This window comes from Cylas formicarius, unplaced genomic scaffold (genome assembly GCF_029955315.1).
Source record: "Cylas formicarius isolate icCylForm1 unplaced genomic scaffold, icCylForm1.1 PGA_scaffold_1__22_contigs__length_36826433, whole genome shotgun sequence".
In the NCBI taxonomy this organism is placed as follows: domain Eukaryota; kingdom Metazoa; phylum Arthropoda; class Insecta; order Coleoptera; family Brentidae; genus Cylas; species Cylas formicarius.
In genome coordinates, this window is record NW_026844264.1 from 13,339,429 (window position 1) to 13,357,093 (window position 17,665).

Consider the following 17,665-nt stretch of genomic DNA (forward strand, 5'->3'; position numbering starts at 1 on the left):
CAATTCTATTATTATTTTACTTTCCTGTATGGGCATTGTTAAATTATTTTAATTTCTCTAAGAAGAAAAAAAACCGTAATTGGAAGAAGCTCTTGGGCTGCTGTCCAATTAACTTTGAAATGATTGAAGGGTTTCGTTGGAACAGTAATCAATAAAGCAGACGACGGTGCCCACACTGGGAAATCTACTAGAAAGCGTCGCCATTTGAGGTATGAAACATTTTGAGCAATATCCAGAAAATAAAAAGACTCCCATCAAAAACAATGGAAAAACTTGTTGTCGCCCGAACAAAGGAAGGGCCAAAAAAACACTGAAATTTCATTAATAAATATTTGTTCTTTTGTATTAATACAAACAAAATTTCATTCTTGTGGAAAATATTTACAATTAATTGTCAATTTCAAAATCAATTTCGGTATGAAAGAAGCTAAACCAGCCAAGTCTATACAAAATTGAAACAACCTAACTAAATTACACGAAATACGAACCTTTCTGTGAGAAACCAAACCTAAATAAAGGATTAAAATTGCCTTTTATAATTCAAATAAATCGTAAACTTTCTGTGGCAGAAACAATTATTGTTTAATTGTAAATTACTTTTCTTTTCTTGTTAAATATAAGAGCTTGCTTCTAAACTCTATATAATGAAGTAAACACAATTTATTCGAAGTATTTCAATTTTAATGTTATAAACTTTATTGCCTGGATATGGAGAAATTGTCTTATATATTTTTGTGCTTAATGTTTATAAAGAAATAAAATATAATTCCTATGACAAGTGTCTTTGAAAATATATAACAATATCCAGGAGCGGATATGCAAATGAATGAAATTCTTTAAACAAAATTTTTAATACTTACTAAATATTTTACATACAATCTAGGGGTGAAAATGAAAGTTCAATTTAATTACTCTGGCAAATATTTTTTTAATCATGTGGATAGTACCAAAGCGTACATCGATGCGATATTATTCCGGCGTTAGGCATTTTCTGCCGCAATAAAAAAAATGGCTGGTTCGGAACTCGAAGTAATTAATTAAAATGGAGACGGCGTTAGAGGAAGCGCTAAATTTTTGAAGCCGTCTCAAGTATCAACGAGAATTTCATTTTGATTCCGGGCCATTGCACTCAAGAAAATTAAAACATTTTACTTAACTCATTGCACCATAAATTTAACTTTACATGGGGAATACGAGTCCATCATTTTTTTTAGCTTTAAGACCGTTAAGAAAAAATAAAAGCATTATACGTCGTCGATTTAAAAATATCTCCCGCGGCAATATTGAAAAACTGAATATATCACAAATTTCAACTCACGATCTGTCTGGTTGGCGGCTTCCCATCTGACGCTACATTTGAATTTCAATCAGTATAAAACGAGGAATAACACGACTTGAGGAAATTTAATATCAATTCGAATATAACCGCCATTTTTACACACAACCGTACAAGATAAAATTTTGAAAGAAGCTTTTTTTTTACGTTTTAAAACATACACATAAATAAAATACTTTGATTTTCTACAAACCTTATAGTAGAAGATGTACAATGTGCAACAAAAAGTTAATTGCAAAAACTGTAAGATATGTAGTAGTTAACTTTTTTTAAAAAATACCTATTGCTTCATATTTTAATCCTACTTCAACTATACATCTAAGTTTAACGGTTTGCGAAATATAAGAAACTTTATGACAAAAAATAAGGAAACCCTTATTTGCTGTATTATACCTTGTTGAGAATAGTTTTGCGTGAATCCTTTAAATTATTTCTCAAATAATTTAGTTCGCTAATAAAAATTGCCATCATAGCAGAACATGTTGGAAATTTATGTATATCAAACAATAAACATAGGCTTTGTGGGAGTATATAACGAAATTGCTATGTAGTACACAGACATGAAGGTATTGAGATTAAAAATCCATGAAACATAGATAAAAGTGGGCAAAATTTCAAGCACTTTTGTTAACAATTTAAAGAAGCGAACTTTAATCTTTTTTGGTTTGTTGAAGTTGTTATTTCTAGAAGTAGTTCTTCAGTTGACGTAAATTAAAATCTCTTCATCGGCAGCAATAAATCACCGGTCATATTAGGTTGTTCCGCAACTATCAAAAGCTTTGCAATGTTTTTAACTGGTCGCAATGCCAATGTCGACGCGAGTTTTTACAGTTCTCTTTAATGACGCACTCGTTTCCACACATCAGACGTGTCGATTCAATTAAGAATTTAATCGCTTTTGCACTATTATAGAGTGCAACGGGCCAACGAAATGAAATAAAATCGATTGCTTACTTGATAGCTTTTACCATCGACAGACCCATATGAACGCAGAGGACAGCGTGGTCGGGACGCTCCACTGGGGCACCGCTGATGCAATAGTAGCAGTCGCCTAGTATTTTTATCCGCAGCTGATGATATTTCTGAAAAAAAAAACTAACTATAAAACTAAAATGATATTGATGTCTACTAGCAGCCGTTCGGTTAAAATAACTCTAAAATAACTGTTTAGAATCGGTATGTTATTTTTTTCGTTGAGGGGAAAATTCTATAATCTTTACTTTTTACACAAAATGAAAACGGATCAAAAAGAGGACCGTCTCGTTATTATTGATTTACACAATTTCACTTCTGATTTATTAACGCTTATTTGTGAATGAAGCAATAGCCGACTCCAGCTACAGAATTTAATAGGGTGTGTTTCAAACTTCACTTATAAGAGCATATATTTTTCAGGTTGATATAATACTCTTTTTTCCTATAAACATTGCGGTGTTATAGTTTCATGATTTTTTTTAGACCTTACTTCTTCCAACATGCCGATTGACTTACAATGTATAGGGAGATTATTTTTTAGGGGTAGTACCCCTAAAAAGTAATCCTATCGGCAAAATGGTAAATCAAATATGTAATTGGATTGTAGCAACCAAGCTCTGTCAATTATTCTAGACGAAAGTCAATCTGCCGGGTTCTAAAATCTGGCACACTCGAAATTGCTTTTAGACTGGCCGTGAGTATATTTAGATAATAAAAAACGATTCCAATTTGATGCGCAACCAACCTCTTTTGCCTGTTCTGCAAGCATCAATCAAATAAAAGGTATACTGAAAATTGAAAAGGTACAAAGGATTTCAAAACTACGGTTGCTGAAATTATGAAAACTCTGATTAATTTTGGTATGAGGGTTGATACTAAAATGCTTGAATATTTGAACTTGGTGAAGTTACATGATGTTTTAAAATTAAAGCAAAGTAAATTAATTTATAAAAAAGGGCAAGGTCACAAAATATTTGATTCGCCGTAAGTTTTTGTCATGCCAATTGTTTTTTCTTGGGCCTTTCCTTATCATAGCTTCCTCAATCCCCACATGTATGTGCTGGTATTCTTCTTTTTTTTCTGTTCAGTTGATAATATTCCGCAGCTAGGCATAGTAACCTTTCTCGTCTCATGCGCCTGACCTTTAATTCAATCTTTGTCGTGTCATTTATTTGTCGTCATTGTTATATGCTATATGTTCCATTCTTTAACCCCTACTTGAACTTCTAAAAAAGTCCATTTATTTTTGTTATCCCTTTTGAATTAATTTAAAAGTTTTGGCACCATATGTTGTTATCGGCTCTGTTATGCACTTGTAATAGTACATTATGCAACAAGTTTACCACACATTTGGGTCACGAGTTTATTTGGCACGAGAGGAGCGATAATGACTTGTAAAATATCTAATGATACACCGATCAAGCGTGCGGAAAGCGTTACTTTACCAAGTGTGCTTCCCATGGATCCGTTTACTTGTTGCATAATATGCCATTCCCAAACGTGTTGCACACTATACTTTTTCTACGACCGTTGGTGTTTGGGTATATTTTTATTTACACTTGCCAGAACTGTCAAACGTCAAAATTCAAGTCGTGCAGTAAAATCTCCGAAGACATCCGATTGCTCCCAAACCGAAGTGGCTTAATTTACTCTTTTGTCCACATTTTAAGCATATTATTTATAATTTTAACTAACTAGTTACAGATTTTCGTATTTCTGTCGATGCCGAATCTCCCTTCATAAGCAGTGTTTACAGATGATATTATTTGATTTGAAAAGTTAGCTTAATTATTTAAACTACTACTGTGCTACGGACAGCTTCGCAAAACGATCTATCATCACCCTGCTGCGAACTAATTCACCACGTAAACTGAATATCGGAGAATCCGCAATGAAATATCCAACACTTCATAAATAACGCGACTAATATTGGATCATTTATATAACAAACTACCAAACCTTTATTACCTCTGCGAGCTTGTCGAAGCGTGCAAATAATTCATTCAGCATTTTCACGAGCTCTTGTGCGGAATAGGTGGACGAGATGGCGGTAAACCCCACGATGTCGGCATACAGAATGCTAGAACAAAAAATCTTCCATTCATTCATTGCATCGTCAAATAGGGAACATGAATTATTCACCGAACACTCGAACGAGCTTCTGAAATTTTTCGACAACGCCAAGATTTTATGACTTAATTTTTTTAAATTTTATATTGCCCCTCAAAATATCACAATTTTATTCATAGATTTGCAATTGACACTAGTTTTTTTATTGACATATTTTATCCAGATCTAGGTCGTTGAGGACACTTTCTAGTATTGGAAACGCGACCTTAAAAGTTATCGACAGAAAGAAGCATCGATCAATTAACTGTAAGTTTGAAAAGTTTGTGTTGAAAAGCACTTTATGGAGTTTTAGTTTGAATTTGAGTTTTAGGCTGAATGTCACTCGCGAAAATTATGAAATAAAATGGTTATTTCTTTCTGTTCCAGGCAATTTGGTCACTAAAATAATCAAGCCAGTGTTCTATGTAAATGCGGCATCCCGGAAAAATTCTAGTTGCAAATTTACCTGACATTTTCATGCCGACTCATGTAAATTTTCTTAAACTGACTGTCGGCTTGGTCGAGGTCCTGCCTCATTTGGACCGCAACGTGTTCCGGCAGGACAGACAGCAACAACCGTTCCTAGAAAAATGTCAAACAATGAGCAAATTAACATTAATTAACTTGTACATTTGCATTCTCACTCAAAATGTTTGTTTCCGTTTTTTAGGAAGTTTGTCTTTATTAAAATTGCATCGAATAAAACTTCTTTCCGACTCTCTCGTACTGTTTAAAATTAATACTTTGTTTTCAATGGCTCAACAAACAGATCCTTCATTTCAGATGTGCATATTTCTTCGACTTTCTTTATGTTTACACAGGTATACAAAATTAAACTTTTTGGCAGAACTGATTTTATATAATTTAGGTAGGCTGATTTCAAAAATTCAATGCATCTATTTGTATCACGTAAGGTTTTTTTGCAGATATTAAACGAAAATAATAGCGAAATTTCAAAATAAAAAACTTTACTCAGACTTTTCTAAGCGAAATCACGTCTGCGTTTTCCGGCTGTGTGTTTTTATCTGCCTTGATATGGCCGTTCCATTTCCTTAAATGTTCTGGTGAAGCCTCTATCCCTGTTCTTCACTAACTGAACTTCCAAACCCAGACAATGACAGTGTTGTAACATATTTTGAACAGCACTTTCGTAGTTTTCGTCCTTAGAGTTCCCAAGAAACTAATCAATTACTTCTTTAAATGAAACCTAGGCGTTTTTCTCGACATTGGTCAGTGTTTTTTGAAAATCCTAGCATTTGCATAATGTTCTTATCTGCGACCCAACCAAAAATATCTTTTTTTATCTTGGTGTCAGATATGGTTGAAATTTCTTGCACAAATATTTGAAACACTGCCCATTTTTGTCTAGGGTTTTAACAAACTGCCTCATCAAGCCAGTAAAACTTTTTTGGGGTCAACTAAGCTATCTCTTAATACATTTTTGCTACCAGGTGTAGGGTTTGTTCTAGAGGGCATTTATTGTTGAGTCGAATGTCTATCTCTTGCCCAACTATCCCAATCACAAATAAAGCATGGAAATTTTGTATAATCCCCCTGTTGTCCTAGGAGCATGCAAAGCACTTTAAGGTCACCACAATCCACTCATGTTCTTGGTAGTTTATTTTCTTCGAAAGAAGTCCTAAATTTTCATACGTTTCTTTTAAATGTACCGAATGTGTAATGAGAACCGGGACTAGTTCGTTACCATTGTGTCATACAACGCCTTTTAAACTACACGCTTACTTGAGTCAAGATGTACAGCACATTTCCTAATTTTGTAAGTCAGGAATAATGATGCAATACATTAACGGTCCTTACTGAGTAAAATATTGACATAACTCTTTTGCTTGCTTGTCACGAAGTCTAGACGCTAACAATTCGGATGCATTATTTGGAAGGTGCAAATCTCTAATTAAATCATTTAATTCGCTTTGGTTAAATTTTCTGAAATCTGTTGTGAAGTGTGAGTCATCTAGGCGGGAATTAGATTCCTCTGGTTCTGACGATATGACATTTTCTAGTTCCTTTGGGGTGGTAGGTGTTGGTATATCTGGTGCACGAGGAACTGACCTAATAGCAGAGTCACACTATTTTTTCTTATTTTTTCTGTTGAATCATTAAATATTACACGAACAAAAATAACAATCATCACTGTGATTCCTAGGCTCACGCCATAACATAGGAATACCAAAGCTTAAACCTACCTTTCTATCTTCTTGTCAGTTTCTTAATGATTCAACGCAAAAAAAACGAACAGTATGAGGAGCCCAGGACTTGTGTTGGCCGCCAATTTTTACTCCAAAATAAGCGTCGTATACATTTTTCATCAAAGGACTTATAGTTTGCCTTTGTTTTACTACAACATAACTACCACAGATATAACAAAAGTTATTTGGATTGTTCACACAACGTCTTATTTTGATATTTATATGTTCTAGAACCACTGGAAATACCCAACAACAGTAGCACGACAACTAATACAACGAAACTGCGCATAAGCAGGTCACAACGCCGAATTGACGCTTCTGCGCCAACTGCAGAAAAATCTAATATTACCCAGTGTTGCCAAATCACATTTAATTTCATAAAAATCAATTAATTTAGATATATCATGCCTAACATGGAACAAGCATATTCATGTCATAGGTATGTATATTAATGGAATAACATTTTTAAGATATAGAGTGCTATAAAAAAGATGACGTGATAGAGCAAAAATATAGTGTCTTTTGGAAGAAGAGCCCCCAAAAATCAACATCAATATCGAACATCAAAATCACTGTGTTGTTGATTCAATTAATTTTTATCAGTTATTTTATCTTTAATTATTTATTTCATTTAATTTCTTTAAATCGTTTAGGTGTAGTAATCAGGTTCTTAAATATTCTGACATCATTTAGAAGACAGCACTATACAATACCCCAAGTTTAGTCACTTCAAAAACACGCAGAATAACTATTTGTGTTACCATAAAAAAATTCCAGCTTTCAAGGGAACCCCAATCAAACAACAAAAACATGGCAATCCCGTGGCTATTGTATATCGAAGGACAATAAATTTATGCCAACATTACTTTTTCGCTTCAAACCTCTTGCCCAAAAAGTTGCTGAAGGGATCCTAAAAATACCTTTTGTTCGGAAATTAGGGTCAAATTCATACACGCGTGGGAAGATACGATATCTCGAAAAATTCATCCGTATCCTCCAAAATATAAAGTTTAACAGAAAGTAATGTAGGTTCGAGAGTTTTGTGATTAATTTTAAAGGTGCCCCCAGCAATTTAAACCAATCGCCTGGATCATATTTGATGAAAATTTCAATGGAAAGCCCATTTTACGCAAAGCTTTTGGCGGATTTAAGAAGATAAACACGTTAAACCGGAGGACGTTTAAAATCAATTAAAGTTAGTAAAAGGTGATCAAAGTTAATTTTAATTAATCCCTTCAACCGGTCGGCGTCGGCTTCTGATTATGTATATCTAGGTATTATCCTTAAAGAGGGGATAATTAGTCGGGGCGGCGGCGGTTAGCGAAACCAATTTAAATAACTACAGTAATTTGGAATTTCAATCATCCACTTACTTGTTCGGCACTTTGTTCTTCAATGACGAGCTTAACTTCTAAGGATTGTCTCGTTTCCAAGAAAGCACGCCTCTGCTGTTTGTCCTCCAGAAGGTAGGACGTAAGACCGAGGATATTGGAGGTTATCAATAAAACCACGTTTGCAACATGCTGGAAATAAAATAGCAGACGTAATCGATTCTGTATATGCGGGTCTCCTTGAATCTCAGAAAGTTGCCACCAAACTCAAAATTAAAATAAAGTTTATGTTATAGTTCGTGTATTGTAATTCTCCAAGTGTCCATTTGTTTTGTGTATATTTGGATCATATATACAGGGCGTTTTCTAATTGAGTGTCAATAATTAAGGGTTTGATTTTTGGGTTCATTTTAAAATTAAAACATAATATGAACATATGTAATAAAGGTCTTAATTTTGAGATATCTGTGATACCACTTTAAATATTTTAATGAAATTTAGCACAGATGATCCAAGAGGCATTTTCTTAAATACACCAGTTGCGGGCATTCGGAATTTCACATGTTTATTTTGGTAGACATTCATGTAGCTACGCCACTGATTTCTCTTAAAATAAAAATTATGGCGATGCCCAATCATTTCTAAAGAAATTTAATTTCTTGATTTTTTTTGATCTGATGTACGGTTTTCGCTTAAAAAAATTAAAACCTCTTCTCTTCATGGTCATAACAATATCATGAATATGCCAACGTGCAGAAAAATTTGTTGCAAGTGTCATTATTTCTTTAAGGAAATCAGTGGCGCGCCAGTGACGCTATATGAACAAATAATATTTTGGTTAGTTAGGTCGCCACTGCAATGTCGAGTTTTTAGTTACCAACTAGTGTCCTTCAGAAAAAAAAAATATTAGAAGAGTATTCTTGTTACTTTCACAGTTTTAATGAAATAATATAACCTAACAACAAAATAAATAATAAACGATTCTTATTTTAAAAAAACACTACCTACTATTTATTATTATTATTATTATTATATTATTATTATTTTTAACAAAATTGTCTTTTAATAAATAAATAACACCCTTTGTAAAAAAAAGTAGAACATAGAAACTAGATAAGTTGTTGATAGTGTTCTCCACCTTGAAGGATACAAGATTGAGGTCTTTTCCTCATATTGCCGCGCACTCTTCGAAGTATACCTCCAGTGTTTATTATTAAATCGCAGGAAGCTCTTATACAATCCTTCAGCTTTATATTGTTAACTGGATTATCGCACTCCACTAACCAAACTTTTAAGATGCCACCATAAGAAAAATTCCAAATTATTTAAATCTGGGGACCTGGGGGGTTGAACTCCACAGCGACCTGTGTGATTTCAATATGCTCTTACCACAACACTAAAGTGAGAAGAAGCGCCGTCGTGCATGAATCACGTGTTGCTCATCAAATAGCAATATTCGCCAATGCTCTTCTAAAAACCGGCGATTATTATGGCCATTTAGCACTTCTGACAGCACAAAGGGCACAATTTAATAATTTTCAACCATTCCGGCCCAAACGTTTATCGAAAACTGTTCTTGAAGTTTAAATTCTACAGCTGCATGCGGGTTTTCATTGGCTCAAATGTGGTTATTGAGGAAATATTATAGAAAGAAATAATAATGCGCAGTTTTTATTTATTTCTTTAGAAATGATTGGAGTTTGTAAGAATAATTTTTATTTTAAGAGAAATCAATGGCGTATTATCAATGTCTGTCAAAATGGACATGTGAAATTCCATACGCCCGCTACTGGTGTATTTAAAAAAAAAATGGTGTATTTTAAAAAATAATGCTTCTTGATATGTAGTACATGTGTGCCAAATTTCATTAAAATATCTAAAGTGGTATTACAGATTAAAAAAATATATTTTATTTTTGAAAACTTCACCACCTTGTATCTCAAAAGTTAAGACGTTTAGGACATATGTTCATATGAAGTTTTAATTTTCAAATAGACTCAAAAATCGTCTCTTAATTGTTGACATTCCATCTGTACACAAAAAATAAACGGGCTTCAAACGTTATTGAAATTAAAACTGCTCCCAAATTTAACACACACTTTGTAAAGCTCTTCACACAAAGTTTAGTTGTAAACAACACTGTATTAGTTTTCTTTATATTATGGGTAAGTTGATTTCTCTCGAAATAGGTTTGGCAATCTTTAAAAATCTTTCTCTAGTATTTCGTAATATTTCATAAATTGTTTTTTCTTCTGTTTAGCAATACACATTATCACTAGAATATTCATTAACCACTTCAAAATACTGGAGTACACAGTTTATTTTGCAGTATTTCTAAAATCATACATCTCGGTACGAGTAATTTCATTTCTTGAGAATCATTGTTGTTCATTAGCTACACTTTTTGCCTGAGTCCATTCTCATATCTGACGAATAATAGTGTCAAAGACAACGAGGTTTTGAAAAGGCTAACGATTTCCACCAGCAATACACCAAAAGTTTATAGGATATTTTATCAAATATATACTCAGAAAGGAAGATGTTTGCGAAAAAGATGGCTCCCCTACATGCTGTTATTCATTACAGCAAAAATAAACTGCGTTGTGATCAATAATCTCAAATATGCTCAAATCGAAACATCCTTGATGATAGTTACAAACGTTGATATATAGATTTATGGAACACAGCCACAATCAATACCTCAAAGACCAAGACCTTGATGTTCAGTTTGGCTCCGCAAGAACAACAAGTAAATGTTGAAACCACTGTTCAACATATCGAGAGCTACATATACCATATATATATAATTATCGGTCATTGGAGAAAAATAAAGTACTGAAAACATTGAAGTGCTGTGTGTATGGATAAGAGGTTTGGACTCTAAAGCAACAGGATCTCAGGAGGCTGGAAACATTTGAAATGTAACAAACTGGACTACTAAAACAATTATGTAGAAGTATTAATACCACAGCAAAAAGCAAGAAAACTACTATTTCAACAGCTAAAACTAATACTGTAAGGGTATAGATGGAAAAAAGAAATCATGATGATCGCCATCCTCAGCAGAGACGGCACCTACGACGAGGAGACCAGATTTCATTTTTTAATACCTTTTTTAAAGTATTTGACGCCGGGATTCCGGTAAGTGTCTCCTAATGTCTCGAAAACGGTGGTCAAAATATCGCAATACCTCCAGTGTTTCTTATTAAATAGCAGGAAGCTCTTATACAATCCTTCAGGTCTTCTGCAGTGTTAGCCTGGGGTGCGATAAACCAGACTTTTAAGATGCCCCTATAAGAAAAAGTCCAAACTATTTAAAATTTTTTCTTTACTAACGTTAAATCTAATGTTGATGTTGGAATCCAAAGAAAGAGACGAAATATATGACCGGTTTAGAAAACAGAACCGCTATTTTTTCTCCAAAGTTGTCATATACATGATTTTTCAACAAAAAAGGAGGCAACAAATCAAAATGGGCTGATCATTGGGGTTGCGTGGGTTTCGCGTATTTCCATCGCCAATCTGAGTCAAGAAAAGTAAGCAGATAAACTTGGAGTAGATCAGCAGGGCCACAATAATGAAACACTTTTCGCTCGGATATTATGCAGGTTGAATTTTCAAAATTTAGGTTTCTACTGCCGATAAAACATCGACACAAAGCGGAGAAGTCGTATATACCGTGTCATACTCGTCACCACGCAGAAAAGTCATTCGCCGAGATAAGACACCCCGAACGCCATATTCAAATAAATTGGGCAGAGATAATATTGCGAACGAGACAAAGTTAAGGGTTGTCTGTGAAAGGAAACCCGGAACAGATGTTTTTGCGTGAAATATCATCCGGATGTGGGACTCGATACGATCTCTTTTGATTGAAATAGCATAGCGGCCATGTTTTAATATTTCTAAGTAAAACGATAACGGTTTAAAGCATTCCAGTGCCAAAAATATCATTCGAAATTCGGTACCGGACCCGAAGTTCAACTCGCAATCAATAACAGAATATTTTATACGGCTCCCACCGATCTAATCAATATGGCGACAAGTTAAAACAATGGGCATGCACAAGTGGGAATACTGGCAATTTTATTGGAGTTCGTTCTATTGTTAGTTATTAAACGCTCATAACTGACATCGTCGCCACTTGCCGAACGCGAAAAATCGGAAAATAATGGAAAAATCGATGCTAATAGTAGAGAAATGAGGGAAGTTATTTATCGGAAAATTGTTTTTTTCTTTTCCGTTTATACGAGTTTTAGTTTCATTTATCTACTAAGGTGTCTCGTATGAACTTTTCCTTGTTTAAATTACTATTTCGTAACTCATTATGAAGTTTACCAAAATTCTATTTACTGATCTTCTGGATTTATTCTGCCTCAGTATTTGGTAAATCGACAATGAGTTTACCTGAAGCTGGCTCGCATTCCGCTTTGTACTTGCTTATATACTGTTTGAGCAAATGAGCATGTTTATAATCAAATATGAGTTATGAGTTCTCCATTATCACCAATACCACAGTCCACGCAAATATATTTATGGAAGCGTTTAAGAAGAAAGCGGTTGACGCCATCCATCTAAAACCAAAATTATGGAAACGCTACGTGATCAAGAATCCCTCCAAGATTTTCTTAGCTATATATGTTGCCACAATTAGATAATGTTATATAAGTTTTGCCACAATTGAATTAAAAGCAATTAAAAGCAATAAATGGAGAACAACTACCAAAAGAATGGACAACCGCATATATGACATCGATATTCAAAAAAGGCGACGGTAAAAATTGCGAAAATTACAGAGGAATTAGCGTAATATTATCTATGGGAAGACTATATGGAAAACTCGTAAAGGCAAAACTAGAAATAGAAATAAAAGGCAAAATTGGAGAAAAACAAACAGGTTTTACGGCGGGTCGATCTTGTATAGACCACATATATACATTACAACAAGTGATAGAGAAGAAAATGGCTAAAAATAGAGCGGTTCACTTAGCCTTTGTAGACCTAAAAAAAGCATACGACACCATACCCAGGGGGATACTATGGAAGGCAACGAAGACCGTCGGATTGCCACAAAAATTAATAGAGACCGTCAAAAAAATGTTTGAAGGAAACCAAATATCTATAAAAATCGAAGATAGACTCTCAAAAAGCTTTAAAACAACAAAAGGGCTGCTACAAGGATGCTCCACATCACCAACATTGTTTAAAATATTTCTAGAGGAGATCTTAAAACCATGGAAGAAAAAATGTGGACAAATGGGAATTCCAATCAGAGGCGACTGTCTTTACACGTTAAATTTCGCGCACAAGACGAAGAAGACCTAAGTTACATGTTACGAAAACTGAAGGAAGAATATGAAAAAATGGAATGGAAATAAATTTTGCGAAAACGGAATACCTGGCAACAACAGAAGATGGAGAAAACTACCTTCAAGTCGATGAAAATCATCAAATATAGAGAACCAAAAATTTCAAATACTTAGGTTTCATAATATCTCAAAAAGGGACAACAGAGGAAGAAATGAACAGTAGACTAGGCCAGATGCGAAACTGTATCAGACAACTAAATCCAATACTCTGGGATAGACACATCACTCGACACACCAAATCACATATATTTAACACCATAGTACAGAGCGTAATGACTTACGTCGCGGAAAACTGGGTGATCAACAAAAAATACAAAAATAAAATAAAAAAGAGGTATCGGAGATGAATGGCAAGACAGAGATGGATGGAGGCGTAGGTTGAGAGAAGGGAGACAGCGACAGCTGTAAAAAACCCTATATATATATATATATATATATATATATATATATATATATATATATATATATATATATATATATATATATATATATATATATATATATATATATATATATATATATATATATATATATATATATATATATATATATATATATATATATATATATATATATATATATATATATATATATATATATATATATATATATGAATTAAAAACCAAATAAAAATCTTGCATTCTTATTTTTTTAATGGAAAATCTACAAATACAGACCGATACCATAATGCATTGTCACTTCACCATCCGGCTCAGAAATCCTCGGTTATCAACTCTCTTGTTTACAAAATCGTAAAACAATCTCAACCCAAATTACTGAATCCAGGATTAAACCGCTTAATATCGGCTCTTCTGTTAATAATTTGCACATTATAGATATTAAGCGTTTCATTACAAAATGCACTTTGCCACAACCTTCCAAAGAAAATGAGTCTTAAAGCCACCCAACCATGCCACTGTGGTTCTCACCTATATTTAAAAAGAATATTACGGATCACATTTCAAAAGTCCTTGAGAAACATAATGTTCAAACCACACACAGGACAAAAAATATCAACTTGGCTAAAAAAACATGAAATGGCATTAATGCTATGACAAATATATGCATTAACAGTTGAATCCTAAGATCAAACCTAAGCTCAAATCAAAACTAAAATTCTTGCATGTAATCAATTATTCTACCATAGAAAAATCCGAGAATATATTGAAATTTTTTAAGAACCAAACAATCAGTAGGAGGAATCGAGAATATTTGGTAATAGTAAATAAGTAAAACTTTTACATGCATTAGATCATACTCTTAAGTTTTAGTATAATACGAACTCGACTACAAAGCATGGCGTAGTAAATTGAAATCCATTCCTTTGAATTTTATTGTTATAATTATAAACGCTATTTGCAACTCAAATCGACTTACAGAGTCGGCAATATCGATTTGCCCTCTTTGCTTAAAAATAATCTGATCATCAGCGGCATTGATTTGAACTTTGAAAAATTGTCTCCATTTATTAAAAAATTGCCAAAACTCCATTATCGAATTTCAATAGTTCGAATAAACCAGATAGGCAGCCCGCAAAATACCAAACGTGGGGAGCCTGTGCTTTCAGATGCAAAGAAGCGATATTACTGAAACGATGAAGTCGTTACCCGATGCGCTTAAATTACTTTACTGGCTCTCGTTTGAAGTTAGCGAGAAGCTATGCTAAGATATTTTAAATCGAACAATAGCGATCCTTTAAGAATTCGTTATGTCATAACTCCAGATATTCAATTTCGAATTTCTAGAATTAAAACACCCAACGTCTTCTCTTTTTTCTAATAATATCCACATTAGGGACACTAAGCGTTCGCCACAACTTTCCAAGGACAAGAAGATGTTCTTCCTTATATTCAAATTTTCACTGACCACATAGCAAATGATCTTAAGAGATATAATATAATGTTAAAACCAGATTTATCACTTTTTCAAAAGTCTATTAACATGTTTGATCCATCACAGACAAAATTTCGTTAAGATACCATTGGTTTACAGCATTTGCTGCAAAGAATGGAGAAATAGGACGAAAAATATCAACTAAGCAAAAAGAATATGAAAGAGCCTTATGCAGAGTACAATGCGATCCAGTTTGAGTTGAAGAAGTCAACAAGATGATTGGCTAAACATCAACAAGTTTGATTTACCAACAACCGATGCAGCCTGCGGAAGTTTCTTTGAAAATTTAGCAAGATTGTTTCCTGATAACAATAGTTTTAATATAATTTAATCATATATTTGGTAAACTTTGTTGAGGATAAGTTGTTCATTGGCAAGTTAATAAAGTCGGATTAAAAAAAATATGTACTGGATTTGTATAGTGCAGTATCAACTAATAAAAAGATTAAAATAAAAAAAAAACTTGGAAGTATTTCTTAAATCTAATAAGAAAATTTAAAATATTTTCTCAACTCGTGATAACATCTTTTTGTTACAGTTTTTCGCTGCTTGCACTTTGATTTATGCTACATTTTCTTTAGAAAGCTTTGGAAATATGCCTTGAAATACCTGTACGTTTCATGGATGTCATACAACAATTGTTAGAGTATATTTTGCACTTGCAACTTTTTCATCACACAACTTTCCTTGTAGTATTTTCATTGTTGTACCGAACAAGTAGAATTTGTAATTATAGGAATGATAATTTTATTTTCTTTCCGAAAATAATTTTAGATAGATACCACAGTGCAGGTAGGTTGGATCAGGCAGATAAAAGTCACTATGTACTATTAAAAAGCTGATTTTCTTGCCAATCTTTTTTCATACATATTCGTCATTATTACTAAGACATAACTGTGGACTTAAGTTCACTCCCAAGAATTTAATTTCGGGAACAAACTCAATTTTATGACCCTGCATATAATAATAATTATAATAATAATATTAATAAAGAGCCTTTATTAGTTTTCGAAGGAGATAATTTACAAAATATATAACTGTGGCGGCGGCATCGAGCATAGTTGCTCTCATGCAACCCCTTAAAAGGAGCATATGACACTATTTACAAAATAAAATATAGCAATAAATTGACGTTCATTCAAAGTGGTAGAATTAAACTGTGAACAAACTTTGTTAATAATTTTAACAGTGATAGAGTGAATTAAAAAAAAAGAGATAAGAAAATATAAATTAACACTATGTGTATATACAATTTTAAGTTTTTGTTTGAATGAAGTTAGTGACGCGAATGATCTCAGTTGGAGAGGGAGTTTGTTGTAAGTTTGTCAAAAAGTTGTCAGTTATCAGAAGTTGGAAAGATAATGATTTTTTAATTAAGACTAACAGCTGCGATTTAAAACATTAGTCTAATGTTGGCCGGCGAGAATCCTCTGCGCTAGTAGATATGTGATCAAATTTACGAATCTTGTATGAGAATCGGACACAGGCATTCTGAAGATGCTAACCTTGTCCTTTTGAAATAAGGTAAGTTTTAACTTAATTGCTTTGTCCGAATACCTCAGTTATAGAATTTTTGACAAAGTTTAGAACCAATAACCGTCATGCATTTGGTTTTTGAGCTGTTTAGTTTTAGTTTATCTTGACAAAGGCATTTATATAAATGCTGCATTTCGATATTAAGTTCGGTAGCTATTGCGTCAGCAAATAAAACTTTTTAAAATTTTATGGTTTGTGTTGCGGGCTCCAAGAGGTGTAGTTTAGTTTTCTTTCTTTTTTGGAAGCCTGTTGCAGAACACATTTGATGAAAACTGCTGAAGAATTTGGTGACTTTAAATTGGTCGATCTCCGGTCTATTGCGGATTTCTTCCTACCCTAGCTGCCCACCACGCAAGGTAAGAATGAATGGGACTATAAAAAGCAACGCAGAAACGGAACGCATGCATAAAACGTTCGCCTCATTTAATCCGATAACGAAGCGAACGAGCAACAAAGATCAAAAAACTTTGGATGTTTAACCTTTTTGATGCATCGCGGAGTAATCCGAAAGCAACTGCCTCAACTAAAACTTTGATGCGGTATCATTACAAGTCGGAATTTAAATTGCGAAACTCCATAGCGGGAATCTTGTTTTTGGTTTATCGTTTCGAATTAACGGATGCGGAATTTCTGGTTAAGGAATAATCCCCGGAATTCGAAATTGAATATCTCGAGTTATGACGTAACGAATTCTTAACGTATCGCGATAGTTCGATTTTAAAATATCTCTGCATAGCTTCTCGTCAGCTTCAAACCAGAGGCAGTCAAGTAATTTAATTAAATGCAACGGTTAACGGCGTCTCATCTTTTCAGTAATATCGGTTCTATGCATCTGAAAGCATAGGCTATCCTCGTTTGGTATTTTACGGGCTGACTATCTCGTTTATTTGAGATATTGCAATACGATAA

General features: G+C 33.5%; 1 protein-coding gene across 7 annotated transcripts in view; it reads right to left on the minus strand.

Moving 5' to 3' along the window:
• The window catches only part of LOC132696948 (adenylate cyclase type 3), an 88,980-nt gene that overhangs the window by 37,828 nt on the left and 33,487 nt on the right, over nucleotides 1-17,665 (minus strand). For all 7 annotated transcript variants that reach the window (XM_060662122.1, XM_060662127.1, XM_060662125.1 and 4 more), the window contains exons 4-7: nucleotides 8,001-8,150; nucleotides 4,887-5,002; nucleotides 4,280-4,391; nucleotides 2,291-2,418 (exon numbers count right to left, since the gene is read on the minus strand). In XM_060662122.1, coding sequence (XP_060518105.1) covers nucleotides 2,291-2,418; nucleotides 4,280-4,391; nucleotides 4,887-5,002; nucleotides 8,001-8,150 — 506 coding nt within the window. The remainder of the gene's footprint in view (nucleotides 1-2,290; nucleotides 2,419-4,279; nucleotides 4,392-4,886; nucleotides 5,003-8,000; nucleotides 8,151-17,665) is intronic.